We start from the raw sequence: 14,802 nt of genomic DNA, 5'->3' as shown, positions 1-14,802 counted from the left end.
GCATGGGCTCCATGACACCTTTCTTTTCTGTCACTGGTGAAAAGAGAGGATTGCAGATTAAGATATAACTTTTCACCCCAGTTCTTAAAAGTATTTTAAACCAGTAGGCAAACAGCTGTTGAGGGGATCTCTGACAACTTTTGCAAAGGCTTTGCACAAGATGTGTTCATTGAAAATCTGTTGATCACTGGTCTGCTTCTCAGACCAGTGATCAACCGTTGCCAAATTGGCTTCTTTCATAAGCATTTAGGGTGGCATCCTTAACTTATATTAGGTTTGTGGTGGAACCATTAAGAATGATATTTCATCATCCTTGTATTTAAAATAGAATAGCTCCAAATGAAATATCAGCCCTAAGGAAGAAATCTTGTTTCATCCTACAAGAAGTGGCTGTGAAGGACATCAGCTTTATAGTTACCTGATTCATTACTTTTTGTGTGTATCTCAGTCCAAGAGGCAGGCTTACCCTGCAGTGCTGCCAGCTTTCCTTCCCTTGTATCAGCTTGAAGGGCACTGTGTTTTGGAGTAGCTAAACTGATTCTCCAGCTCTTTAACTGTGTTTCCTACTCTGGCCCTTAGATGCAGGACATTTTTCTTAAGTTTGGAGAGCTTAATGGGTACAAATTTGCTTATTTAAAAATATTTTGACTGTCATAAGATGTTACTGAATATTGCATTTTTGACTTGTCTGAAGTATTTGTGTACTCATACCTCTGTGAAAGTGGGGAATGGGAATTACATAAATAATAATAATGTCTTCCTCTCCACAGGCTGCAATAAGCTCACAGACCAGACCCTGCTGTATCTGCGGCGCATCTCAAATGTCACCCTGATAGACCTGCGAGAATGCAAGCAGATCACCCGCAAGGCCTGCGAGCACTTCATCTCAGACCTGTCAATCAACAGCCTCTACTGCCTGTCTGATGAAAAGCTGATCCAGAAAATCAGCTAGAGGTGTACTACAGACAGACTGAAGAGAAGGAAAGATCCCAGACAAAAACCCCTCTTGGAGAGCAGACCCTCCCTCAGTTCCCCCCATCTCCACAGGCATGGGAAGAGGCCAGCCTGTTTGTGACTGCACTGTCCCTCCTCCACTCGGGACTTCTGCAGACCAGAAATCCCACCAGGCCGATTAGCATTTGAAGAATGGCAACTCGAGATTGCTGTACGGGTGCTCTCATTGGGGTACTTGCTCGGCAGCTACGTTCTCTGATGTTTTGTAGCAGCGTTTTCAGGGGGAAGGTGCTGATTCCTCTCATCTCTACCCTGCATCTCTCCCATAGAGTCCACAAAAACAGATTTCACTTCCTCATCAGATTATGGGGAAATCAGACATGGATGGTGTAGAACGGGTGCACTTTTGTTCCCTGTTCCCCTCATTTTCATACATGATTGTTGAGCGTTGTTAGGCTGGGAGTAACTTCTCTTGCCACACTCTGCTAAGCTTCCTTTTCTTGCCCTTCAGCAACTGAACGGGCAGCTACTGCTTTGTGCTGATTACTCAAAGGCTGTGATGCCCACAGTAGCAGTGTCTTTATGTCATGAAGGGATCTCCATGTGGCCTTGGGTAAGCCTGCAGGCACCTTCCAACTTCAGGCTAGTGAGGGGTGGCTAAGCTTCCATATGGAGGTAGCCATGTTCTTGTCCTAGACTTTCCCGTGTGGGGAGGGTCAAGCAGGTGTATCCTATCTTTCCTACTCCGAAAAGATGACAGTGTTTGCAGAGGGAAAGCTGCAGCAGAGGTTGAAGGCTTGAGAGGCATCTAGTGGGATTTCTCACACCAGTGGAAGTGGTCTCTGCTTGCCCCATGTTCTACAGTCTGCTCAGAAAAGCACTCTTGGAGATGCTGGCTGGAGAAGAAATGCCTACATCTTGGGGTGCACAGCTGTTGGCTCTTGAGCTGGGAGACGGGTGAATGCCCCCATTAGCTGCCTCTCTTCCTTTGCAATGAATGGCCGGTCCAAAGAACTTCTCTCTTGGGCAGCAGAGAGCTTTTTGCACTTTAGAAAGAAAGGTAATATTTTGGATCCCTATTTTATTTCCCCCTGCCTGAGTGACTGGACACTCCTTCCAGCTGTCTGAACTTGTCAGGGTTTGAATGCACACTTTGCACTCTGCTCTCTTCCCCATAGTGATAGCACAAATTAGACTGCCCTTCACCCCTGCCTCCCCCTCTGAGCCTCGCATGGGAGAAAAGAGCTCTCCAGTGTCTGTGCAGCAAGGGAAAGGAAGAGAGCGATTATAGAATCAGAGAAGCCCAATGCACCCTTGCTGCTTTTGAAGCAATAAGGGAGGGGGAGGAATCCACCCTATAGCTCTCCAAATTGCTCTGCCCGATTGCATTGAACGCTGTGGCACCTGAGCCTCAGGGAAGAGCACCTTGCCCTGTACTGTTGGGGATGGGGTGGGGGAACATATATTTAGATCTACTGAAACCCAGAGGTTCCCCCCTCACTTCCATACAAGGAGCAGGTTTCTTTGCTGAGAGGACAGTGCTAGTGTGATAAGTTCCAGAGTGCCTCAGTACACAGGAGCTTTGCTGCAAATAGAATTTTTTTGCAAAAATGCCCACTGATCTTCTCCTAGAAGTGGAAACTTTCTGCCTTGTTGTATTGGCTCCTGTGGAAAAATATTGTAGAATCAATCTTGGGTTTTTAATTTTGTTTTGTTTCAAAGGAGGAAGGTGAGAATAGCCATAAATAGGAGATTCAAATGCATCTGCCCAGATAACTCCCACCTTGGAGATTTCTAGGCTCTGGGTATTTTGCATGTTTTGTTTGTATTCCAAAAGTGGGAGCATCTTCACAACTCTTCATATGCATTGGTCAACCTGAGGAGTGCTGAACTGCAGCTAATTGGCATGTCAGGAGCATTAGTCTGGGAGGAATCTTGTCCTGCGGCAAAGGAGATGAAACAAGCAGAAGACTGGAGAGGGTAGAATTGTGGGTTAGGTTTTGCTGTCCTACAGCCTTCTCAAATGTGGCCCTCAAATGACTGTGGCTTGAGAGACTCAGAAGCAAAAATTGTGAAATGTCATTGCCTAAACTGGCCACCACCTCAGAGGGCAAGTGGTGACATAAAAGAAAGAGAAATTATATATGAAAATCACTTAGTGATTTAAAAAAATCCTCCCTAAATAAAACTCCCTAAAGAAAGTCGCTATTGTTTAAAAGGGTTTGGTTGTTCTTTTGTGTTTTTTTGAAGAAATTGTAAATATATATTTTGTTGCTAACTTAGAGTCAATCTCCAATGTTGTGCTTTAAAATTAAATGTAAGCATTAAGGGTAAAAAACTCAAGTCTTGCGCTCTCTCGGTTGACATGTTTAGGGTTGGGTGATACTTGGGGCTAAAGGGAGGGGAGCTAGTTGGGTTTTTCATTTTCTAATCATTTGCCAATAATGGTTTTAGAGAATCTTTCCTCAAACATATTACCACAGAAATGAGACAAGTGGATGGGGGAAGAAGAAAAGATACCAGCCTCTGAAGGGAAACTTTGTTTCATGGGGTGGATTTTGGAATAAAAATTTCAAGAAAAAAATTGTGGGTCTGCATATTGATTATTACATGAGTAATTACAGGGGCCCTTCAGCCTGAAAAAGGCAGGAGAGAAGACTAGTACTCAGATGCAGCTTCATGCCATCAGGTTGTTTGACTAGATCCAAGTCTTTGTAGATAGCATGCCATTTTTCACAGCCACACAATCTAAATTGTGTGCTAGGAAAAGCTACATTCTGCATCATGTATCTAGTATGCAGAGTTGTGTAACATCTTGCATAATTTTGTAGATTTTACTGTTAGATATTTATTTTTTGGAAGGCGAGAGTTAACTAAAATAGTACTGTTCAAACACCTAAGTTCTAAAGGGCTTGTTTTAAAAAGAAATTTGAGAGTATTAGGAAATTGAATTCTGCACCCAAAACCACATCCTGGACTTCTGTGGAATTGTACTCTGCACAGATAGGAGTTTTTAACTGAACAATTTGTTTTGAACCCAGTTGTTTCAGGTCTTAAGCAGACTCTGAAGTACTGCAACCATGCTGTTTAACTGCCATCTTCTGCTCCGTTTACATGCGAATTGTTGTTCTAGTCAACTAGCCTCCCTTCAAGTTTCCATGTTTTGCCCACACAGGTTCTAAACATGTGTTAAATAGTGAGATGGATGGGGAGGGGAGTTGATCAGGATATTAAACTAGCTAGAAAGAAGAATTTTAGTGGTCGTGACTCAAACTTCTGAAGGCTTTGAGTGTCCTGGCTATAAGCTGCCTTTAAAGTAAATGGTGTTGTATTTTTCACTGCATTCTCTAACTTACTTATTAGGCAGTAGTGGTTGAAGTGCTTCCCTAACCCTAACCCCCTTCAGAATAAGGTTTCATTCTTTTCAGTTTGTTATCCTGTCAGGAAGGTGGTCAGGAGGATGAACAAAATATGAACCTCTTGCCCAACAATGGTTACTTTGTCTTCTTCCCCTAATTCTCTCCTTTCCCAGTTGAGGCCAAAGAAATGTGAATATTGTTTCATGTGTTGCTTTTCTGGAAGCAATTGTTTAGTTTGGTATGCTTTACATAAGTATTTCTAGGCCCATTTATAATATAGCACTCACTATTAATCTGGTGCTCCTCTAGTCATCTTCAGGCTTATACCTGAATTTTTACCCAGGTTTGTGGGTTCATATATTGCAGAGGTAGCTCTTTTAGGCCAGTGTACTTCCATATCTATGGTTGTTGGATTTAATTTTCAAAACATGATGAAAACCCATCAAGTTTGATAACAATGCTTTCTCCTATGTAAATCTATATCTCTGCTGACAATAAGGCTTCTGTGTTAACAAGGCAGTAGTCTTGTAAAGGCTTTGTAAACCTGCTGATAAATTCAGGCTCTGAAGATCAGAGTCCTAAGTGGAAGGGAGAACAGCTAATTGAGATGCTTTATTGAAGAAGCACACAATAATCTGTTCAGCGCACTTCCAGGATGCCCTGACACAGCCAGCAGCGGTAGGAAATGCAGCATGAAATATACTGGCCTATAAGGAAACACAAGTATCATGTGAGCCCTTGTTCTCTTTGGCTCTGTGAAAGTGTCTGACATTTCTCTTCCTGTGTGAGAACATCAAAGCCAGCTGAATATGCTTTACATCGTGAACTGCAAAAAGACATTTACTTTGGTTAATATATGGTTCACAAAGTCCTTAGTGGGTGCATACTTTGTTAACTTTGGCTATAGTTGAGTATGGTGGGTGGGTGCCATATAGCAGTGGTCCCCAACCTTTTTATCACCGGGGACCACTCAACGCCGGGGACTACACACCGGGGACCACTCAATGCCTTTTACTGAGGCCCGGTGTGGGGGGGGGGTAGTTTACTCTCAACCACTGCCCTAGCACTCTCTGATCGCTATGGTAATGTTTAAACATCCCTTCAAAATAAGATACAGACACGCCACAACAATGAAGTGTATTGTAAAGGGCTGGGGGGGATGAAGTAAAGGGCCGGGGGGAGGGGGAGAAGGCGTCCTTCGGGGCCCAACTCCAATTAGTCGAAGGACCACATGTGGTCCGAGGCCCACAGGTTGGGGATCGCTACCATATAGTACAATAGTTCATTACAGCAGTCTTTAAGAGGCTGGAGCCCCAGAAGTAATACTGAAAAAACCACAATGGCAGATGGAAGCAATGTATGCTTTGCCTGTCAAGCAAAATTGGCTTATTTAAAGAGGAATTGTTGTAGAGATGTGTTTGATCACCAGACTACATGTTGAATGCTGCAGACTCAACCCTTTTATCATATCAAAGGTGCATAGTGCTTCACAGAGCACAAGGCATGTCTCTGTCCAAATAATATGTGATATAAGAGAAGGAAAATGAAAGGGAGGAGGGTGGCAATAAGCATAAGAATATTTATTTTCATTTATTTTATTATTAGATTTCTATATGCTTTTATTCCAGTTAAATAGGCTGTTTTCATAATTTAAACAGCTTTAGAGAAGCTTACATTGAAGGTAGAGGTTTAGGAGATATTTTAAGAAAATGATGTATCTATGGTCTAGGACAGGCTTTCTCAACCCTGGGGTTTTCCAATGGCCCTGGAAGGGTTTCCCCAGTTGTGTGAAAGTTAATTTTTTATATAACTTTAAAAACCTTTATCATGTGGTTATGTCAAACTGCACTCCCCCTTCCAAAATGGCTAATGATGGCCTGGAAGGGGTAAGAATGAGATGGGACCCAGCCATACAAATCCTTGCTGGCCAAGGCTTGTTGCATGTGGTAGCAACTGGAGTCCACACAGGTAAGTACTCTGATTTTAATTTAACTGCAGTGGAGGCAATGGAATGGCATAGGCCGGCCTGCCCTGACCCTGTTTCTGGGGTGGGCCTGAGAGGTATGTTTTTGTTCACAAATCATCTGAAAATATTTCTGTGCTGTCCCTTTTTGTGCTGTGGAGTGGGTTGGGATGTCACATCAGGTGGAAGTGTCTGGGTTATGTCACTTCTGGCGTTGTGACTTCCAGGGGTGTTGCAGGAAAGTGCCACCTGCTGACATCACTTCTAGGGTTTCTTGAAGCCTGGAGAATGCCTCAGGGGTTTCTCAATGATAAAAAAACGTTGAGAAAGGCTGGGTAGTTCCCTGCAAAAGGGTTAATCAAAGAATGTATCAGGATATAAAAGGGAAGTTTTGATAACAAAGAAAATGTGTTTCCTGGCTTAGGGCAATGGTGAAGTTCTGGAACAGAATTGAGGGAGGGACACAAAATGATGAAAAACCAGAGGAAGAAGTTGCAGAATGCGAGTTAAAATCCGACCAGAGAACGAGCCAGAATTTTCGTTGAGATAACTCAGAAGGATTGTGCTACTTGGATGTTTTAAAGTGAAAACACCATGAGTTGATTGTTCTTTCACAGTCAAGCAGTTTATGAGGAGATGCCTGAACGTATCCAGTATAAGGATACAAAGAGAGTAAAGGATGCCATCCTAATGGACAATGGTGAGGAACTTTCCCTGTGGCTGTATTGGGCAGTTAGAAGGAGAAAATACTCAGTATGAACAGAGTAGGAGCTTTTTCTGCTCGGAATCCTGGACAGCAGCAGTCAGTTGTCAGGGAGAGTGATGAACCAAGTGGTCTGACTGTAGAAAGCAATTAAGTAGGTGCTTAATGTTAGTAATTCATTTCTCTTTTAAGAATTGTCTTCAGTGTGACACTACGCCTTGTCTCTTCCTGATTCAGCTAAGCTCCACTTCACTTTTAACAGTAATTAAGCTGTTCTTTGTGTTGTCCTACTTTCCTCCTAAAGCCTCAGCACTGTATGTTGCCATTTGACTTAATGAATTACAAGCACAAAGCAGCTGCTGTGCATAAACTTCCCAATGCAATGCAACAAACTATGTATTGGCTTCAATATTATAAACATTTATTATTTCTAAACTGGTATTTGTTTGCTAATCATTATTAATTAGTGCTTAATGCTTCCACCACCCTCAACCTTGCAAGCATGCATGCTGCATTTTTATTAAAGAATTATGTATTTATATGATTGATTTGTATACGATCTGCCCAGCAAGCCAGTTTATAGGGAGTTTGGTCACATAAATTTTGGAGCCATTTGGGTTGGGGTGGGGTTTACTGTGAAGAGCTCTGTATTTTGCATTTGGAAATTACTATTGCTGATCAAGAATACTTTGAAACACAGCATTAACTAGTGGCTTGTTTGACAATATTGTACTATTATTTAATGTTGAAATTTATAGTATTGATTAGCAAACAAATACAACTGCTTAGAAATATGTTTATAATACTGAAGCATTGTACTAGGAAGTTTGTAGCATTGTATTGGGAAGTTTATGCACAGCAGTTGCTTTGTGCTTATAATTCGTTGCATCCATTTCTACTGGGCTCTGTTGGTTTGATTGACCATTTGACTTAAACATCTGGAAGATATTCATGATTATATTCCTCCTCCCTGAAGAAGCAGCACTGTCTGCTGAGTTTATTCATAATCTCCATAGAAGAGGGGGTTCTTACATGCCACTTTTCTCTACCCGAAAGAGTCTCAAAGCAGTTTACAGTCACGTTTCCTTTCCTCTCCCCACAACAGAGGTGGGTGAGGCTGAGACCCATTATGCACGGGGGGAATAACGCACATTCGGGGTGGAGAGGCAGCGACTAAAATCACTGATAACGCACGGAGCTGGCTGCAACCGGCCGCAGCTTCAGTGCACGTCGCTGAAAAAGCCACGTTAGCGAAACGCGTAAGAAAGCACAGCTTCCGGGTGACCGGGGCGCAACCAGAAGCAGCGCCGGGATCGCCGCGTGCATAATCGGTTACTTTGGGTTTTGCAGCCGTCGCGCCCCGTCCCGTGCATAACCGGTGTGCTCCGCGTCTTCCCCCTCCGCGTTTTCCATATGACCCGAAATCGCCATTTTGGTGGCCGTGCATAATGGGCCTATGAGAGCCCTGATATTTCTGCTGTCAGAACAGCTTTCTCAGTGCCGTCACCCAGCTGGCTGCATGTGGGGGAGCACAGAATCAAACTGGCTCACCAGGTTAGAAGTTCACACTCCTAACCACTATGCCAAACTGGCTCTCCATATTCAGTGGTCTTTAAACATTGCCTTAGAGTTGGAAGAGCTTTTCTTTGAACCCTGCTTTTTACTACCCAAAGAAGTCTCAAAGCTGTTTACAATTTCCGACCCTTCCTCTCCGCACAACAGACGCCTGTGAGGTAAGGGGAGCTGAGAGAGACCTCTCTGAGAACTATGACTGGCCTAAGGTCACAAAGATGGCTGCGTTTGCTAATGTAGTGGTTCTAATTATGGATACATTGATTTAAAAACAGCACTGTTTTTGCTAACTTCATTGGTCAATTTATGGGGTTTATGAATACCACCCTGACAGATAAGTGACTGATTTTAATGAAGACTTTTGTTGGAAACTTTCTGAAGATGTTGCTTTTCTGTGTTTTTGTTTCATGTGTTTTGAGTGTGCAGCAAGATCAAGTATATAGCTCAGTGCTGAGGACATAATTGCAAGTTTGCTGCTTCAGTGACTGCTCAAAATTTCAGTGACTAGGTAAAACCCTCAGGCAACATGTAATTCTGATCATGATCAGCTTGCAGAATTTGGCTGATATGAATTTTGGCCCACAGTAAATAAAGTTTCTTGTATCTGTGCTTTGGGGAGATAGGCCAGATTTCTCTCTGTATGCAGCAGTTGACTTCTAACCACCTATGAAAATGTTCATTCAGTCCTAAATGGAAGCCTAGCATTTATATTTTGAATTTTAAATATTGGAGCAAAACTTAAAAACCTGAACTGGTTATAGTTTCAGTAAATGGCTCTGATGTTCTTTACCCTTAGACTGTAATGGGGGGTGGGAGTTCACTTATTCCTTAAAAATATTAAGGATTTCCATTCAAAGTACTGTGTTCAGACTGGAAGCCAAATGCCAAATGCTGCTGCACAATTAATAAAAAACTGGATCAAGTTGTATGAAATCAAGATGTTGCAGTGTGAAGAAGTTTCCAAGTACCTTCGGTCATGGCGCACTGCTCAGCCAATAACTGCACAGATTTGAGAACAGTTAGAAGGTGCTCTCATCTGAAAAGAGGCAGGGTGGATATTTCAAGAGCAACTGGTTTTAGATCCCAGTTCCACCCTCCTTCCCCAGGTGTGCTTCCTCTGCTCCAACTGACTCAATTAAGAGCAAATGTTAATGTCTCTCGAGTCATACCTGAACCCAAGAGGCTGCTGCCTAATTGCTCTAGTGAGCCATTGCTTTTGAGCCCAGCCCCTTTTCAAAGTACAGATTGCCACATTTGGTTTAGATGTGTTTCTTCTGTGTGTCAAGGGTCTGTAAATATTTCAAACAATATTTCAAACATTCTGTGTTTTAATCCTTTAATTTCAGCCATAAGCCTGTGTAGAAGTTAATACATCACTAGAGGACTGGAATGGAGTGTTCCTTCATAGAAACCGTTCTTTTACTGAACTAACCCAGGGTGATATTGTGTCTTATCCCTGTCTGGGGGATCCCTCTATTTCTGCTGGCTGTGTAATATTCTGTCCAATTTATGATATTAAGGAGCCAGGGCCCATATTGATTTGATCAGATATGCTGATTCCTGCGTTCCATGGTCATGTGGTACGTTAACTTCTTGTCAGTAGCTTCCAAGCTGGTTCTTGGAAAGGTCCAATGATCAGTTTCTGCAATGCACAAGCGAAGAAAGGATGTGCTGTAGGGGCTTTGTAACTTTAAGCTAATATTTACAAGGGAGAAAATGCCTCTCTTGTGAAGTGGTACAATTGATTTCAATGACTTTATGGTCCCTTCCAGTACATCTATAATCCTCTTGCACCCATTCTTACAAGTATTCTGTCACATTCCAATTAAATGTTCACTGAAAGATCAAGCAAGAGTTATTTTCAGGTTTCACTGTTCTATTTTTTAAACATTCATTACACTCTGCACTTGCCTATATAGACACAGCTAATGAGAGAGATGCAAAAAAGGAGCAATAATTTGAAAGTCTAGACTGCAGAAGCCTCTCAGAAATCCTCTCTGGAAAGCTTAACTTGGATGTCTTAATTCCAATATAACCTTTCCAAGTGGAGATAGATTCAGCTGGGTAGCTGTGTTGGTCTGAAACAGCTGAACAATTTGAGTCCAGTAGCATCCTTAGACCAACAGAGTTTTGTTCAAGGTATGGGCTTTTGTGCAGCTGACAAAGAGTGTATGCACACCAAAGCTTATATCTTGAATAAAACTCTGTTGGTCTTAAAGGTGCCACTGGACTCACACTTTTTTCCTTTCCACATGGAGGCGTTTAAGAGAACAGATCAGCAGAGATCACAGAAGTGCCGGATCACTGGAAACTGTTTTGAAGAATATGAGAGGCTCCAAAATACTCAGCCTACCTTTATGGATTGCCAGAAATAAAGCAAACTGCAGGCACATTGTCAAAAGGGAAGGAATAGCCGTGTTCCAGCAAAAGCAGCAGACAGTCCTGTAGACACTTGAATTATTACTGTTTGAGCATTTAAAAGCTAGCATCACCTCATGATTGAGGGTTAGAAACTCTAGAAATTCTAAATTGCTTTGTTAATAAGGAATCCACAACACCTTGCTGTTATCTTTATAATGGAAAAGTGTTGTCTAAAGTGAAGTTCTCTTGCATTGTGATGTATTAGGAAATAGTTCAGAATGCTTGAGTTAATTTGAATAGCAAATTTCCAAAAAATTGTAGCTTCCAAAGCATTTTGAAATATATTCTTATATTTCCTGTTACTGGGAAGAAATCATATTCACAAACAATTCTTGGCTGTTTCCAAATGTATAAGAAATGGTCACTCCTTAAGTGAAAATTGCTATTTTCCCTTTAATCACGAACAAGGAACCATGTGGTTTTGCCCATGACACTTTCATAGCTGGGGCACGGAAAACCCTGTAGGTCTGAATCTAACAATTCATCACATTCTGCTATATAAACAGATGTCTCTTTCTTACAAAAGCCTGTTTCAGAAAATCTGTAGCTTCAAAGTATAGTTTTAAAAACTCATGATATTGTGCCAGAGATAAAGTTAACCAATATTCAGAATATATATAGACACGAGAATTCAGATTCTAAGGTCTCCAGTGTCTCTGTGTGTCCCCCAGGTTAAAAATAAACAACAATCAATAGTTGTAAAGAAGGAAGAGAAAGCAAAGGGATAGAAGAGAAAATGATGCCAGACCATCAGGAATAAGGCTAAGTGGTGCTCAAAAGTAAAAAGGTTGATGTAATCATAGAAGTAGAACATTGTAAGGAAAAATATTACAGACCTCTACAACAGAAAGTCCTTTTTGCCTGAATCCGGCCATGGTGAAAGGGTATGATTACTAGATTAAAAAATGCTTGCAACTAATAAACGCTGCTACTCTAAATATTTGGTGTGTGAGATCCTCATAGGGCCCCCTCAACATAGGGGTTAGCTGCCCTAGTTATCCATTAGCTATGAATTCACCCTGACTACTGCACTTCTAGTACTCAGCTCCAACCTTGGAGCAATTTATACAGGAAAGCTGAGGGCATGCTATAATTTCAGCTCATATTAAAATATATATATATATATATATATAGACACACACACACACACACAGCATAATTTTTGAAAGCTCATAAGGGCCTGGTGGAAATACATGTCCCCGATATAATTCCTTTTCCTGCCTTGAGGCAATAACATTTAGTCATTAAAAGAGGCCCTACCTTTAGTTCGACACATCCAAAGAAACGTATTCCTCAGCTTCTTTGGTATCTTGTATCTATAGAGAACCTCTTTTAGTATTACTAAGTTACCCTTAATGTTTAACCTGGGATCATATCCTTTAATTAGGCCTTGCCTCTTAGGGCTTTGAGTCCTTGACTAAAGAGTTTGCATAACAAGCTACACAAAACCAGCAAAACAAAATTCTTTGTTCTGCTGCTTCAGACCAATGTGGCTTGCCCAACTGAATTTATACAAAGCCAGCTTACTGACCTTTTCTCAAATATTTATTTAAAGACTTTCCTGGAGAAAAATCAAGCTATGCTAATTCTATTAGTTTTGGGTTTCCGATTGACCAAAGTAAAGAGATGGACATGTTAATGCTTATTATAATCAAAAGTGAAGTCTTGAGTCAGCTAGAGCTGATTGTGATGACAAGAACAGCAAGTGTTGGCACCCCCATGTGTGAATGGGGAGCACAGATCCTTCACTACCACAAGAACATCAATATCTCCTCCATGAGCTGACCTGCAATTGTAAATGGAATCTGTTTGTACAATCAATTGCCATCCATCACGTTAACAGAAGACACCTGTAATCTAAGCCTGCCTTGTACTCCCCAAATATGAACTGTACTGAGTCATCAAATTCTAGGCAGGTACCTCTGGAAAGTGTTCCAGTGCAAACTGTTGACTACCAGTATGTCCACACTGAAAAAAGCAATTGAAATATTTGCTATTGGCTCTAATTTCTGTAGGTTGCAAAGTTACTATAGGGAAACTGCACTATCACTCTTTTTGTTTGCATGCCTAAGTAACTGTTCCTCTGGCCACAAACACATATCTATGAAAGTGAGAAGTACACCTCTTTGGAAGATATAAAAGGCTTTTATTTCAATGTGCATTAGTAATCTTGCATCTGACAAAGTGAGCTCTTAGCCACAGAAGTCTGTGAAAATAAAAGCATGCTTGTATTTAATATCCCATGAAACACTTGATTATTTTTTCCTGCAATAGATTAACATAGCTAGAACTAAGTATTTAGCCTTCATTTTCTTGTGGCAATTATTAGTGACAATACAGTTTATATTTACATTCATATATGTGCAAATTTAGATCCTTTTCCTGAATAAACCTTTAAGAATATTTCCATGTCCTCCTGACAGAGATTCAGAAGCTGCAGGTGAGGCCCTTGTAAATCTCACACATTTTGGTTCTGAGCTATTTGAGAAGGTATCAATGACCCTTTTGCATAGGAAATTGAGCATTCAGAATGAAAAATCCCTTGCATTAAATAACACCAGTGCATGAGAGCATATGATTAGAGCTTACCACGCATTGCTTGTTTAAAAATTAGAAATTACATCTGAGTGGATGTAGAATAAACTGCCCAGAGCTGCAAAGAAATGGGCGGTATAAAAATCTAAATAAATAATAATAAATAGTACAATATGTAAGGCAGCATTTAAGATGGTGAGATGAAGGAGCTGTCCAATACTTTCTCAGTAACGTGGCTCAGCCTGACTACATCTAGTACTTGGCACAAATATAAAATGCCAACCATACTTATAGTGTGGGCAGAAACTGGCCTTGTACTGTGGCACTTACCTTCCAAATGCCTCATTCAGTTGATCAAAATACCATCTTTCTGCCTTGAGAACAAGATCTCAGAAGTCTGCAGCTGAATTTTAATTCCACAATCGTATTTAAAGAGTTAAATACCAGACATTTACAGTATTCGACTATTACATCATGCTTTTTGGATTATACGGGAATGTGTATTTCAACATATATTTGAAGCATTCTTTAGCAGATTACACTCGTGACTAGTTTTTGCAGTCCACCCTGGAAACGGCCCTTTCCATTTGTCTATTTGCATAACACTTGGTGTGCAGTCAATAAATCTTTTCCTCTGTTACACGCGATGCAATAGTTTTCATTCCGGATTCAGGATGAGGCCATCTAGGAAAAGGGTATGGACCTGCTCGGCTCTGCTGTACTATACCTAAAGCAGCCACAGACCCGGGCGACTAGTTAGGCCTTCGAGCGTCCCTCGATTTGAACGCCTAAAGGCAGCCCATCGCCTCGGGCTACGCCTGAATCTAAACGGCCTAAACCCGGCCTAGGCCAAGCGAAGTGCAAGTCCATCGACAGTCTCCAGGGGGCAACACCGTACGGCGAACTTTAGGCTGCCCTCCTCCGCCCCCCCCCCCTCCTCCTCCTTCCTTATTTTGCCCGGGCACTGTTGCTTGCAGCCAGCGTGAGAGGGAGCGAGGAGTGCTGCGGCGGTGCGCCGTGGGGTTCCTTGGGTCTGCAAAAGAGGGAAAACAAAGCACACAAGGACAGGAGGAGGAGGAGAAGGAAGGAAGGAAGTGGGAGAGCTCGGGATCCGCTCGCTCTATGGCTTAGCATTTCACCGGTGTACTGCCATTGTGCGTGTTTCCCACTTGGCTGTGGTCGCGGCTTTCTCCCTTGCAAAGCCCGGCTCACACCCCCACAAAAAAGGAAAGCACTGACAGATAAGGCAGCGATCGCGCCTCGACTCCCTCCCCCCCCCCCCGCCGCCGCCGCCG

The 14,802-nt window shown here is 42.0% G+C and overlaps 1 protein-coding gene across 6 annotated transcripts in view; it reads left to right on the top strand.

The window, feature by feature from the left end:
* The window catches only part of KDM2A (lysine demethylase 2A), a 70,600-nt gene extending 67,044 nt beyond the window's left edge, over positions 1 to 3,556 (top strand). For 4 of the 6 annotated variants that reach the window (XM_077320928.1, XM_077320930.1, XM_077320931.1 and 1 more), the window contains exon 23: positions 771 to 3,555. In XM_077320928.1, coding sequence (XP_077177043.1) covers positions 771 to 952 — 182 coding nt within the window. In that variant the 3' untranslated portion in view covers positions 953 to 3,555. Of the gene's footprint in view, positions 1 to 770 lie in introns of all 6 variants that reach the window. The other 2 variants (XM_077320929.1, XM_077320934.1) reach the window with 2 other exon arrangements.
* Positions 3,557 to 14,802: the final 11,246 nt, after the last annotated feature.

This window comes from Paroedura picta, chromosome 2 (genome assembly GCF_049243985.1).
Source record: "Paroedura picta isolate Pp20150507F chromosome 2, Ppicta_v3.0, whole genome shotgun sequence".
Lineage (NCBI taxonomy): Eukaryota > Metazoa > Chordata > Lepidosauria > Squamata > Gekkonidae > Paroedura > Paroedura picta.
The sequence above is the reverse complement of the archived record's forward strand: the minus strand, read 5'-3'. Positions and strand labels throughout refer to the sequence as shown.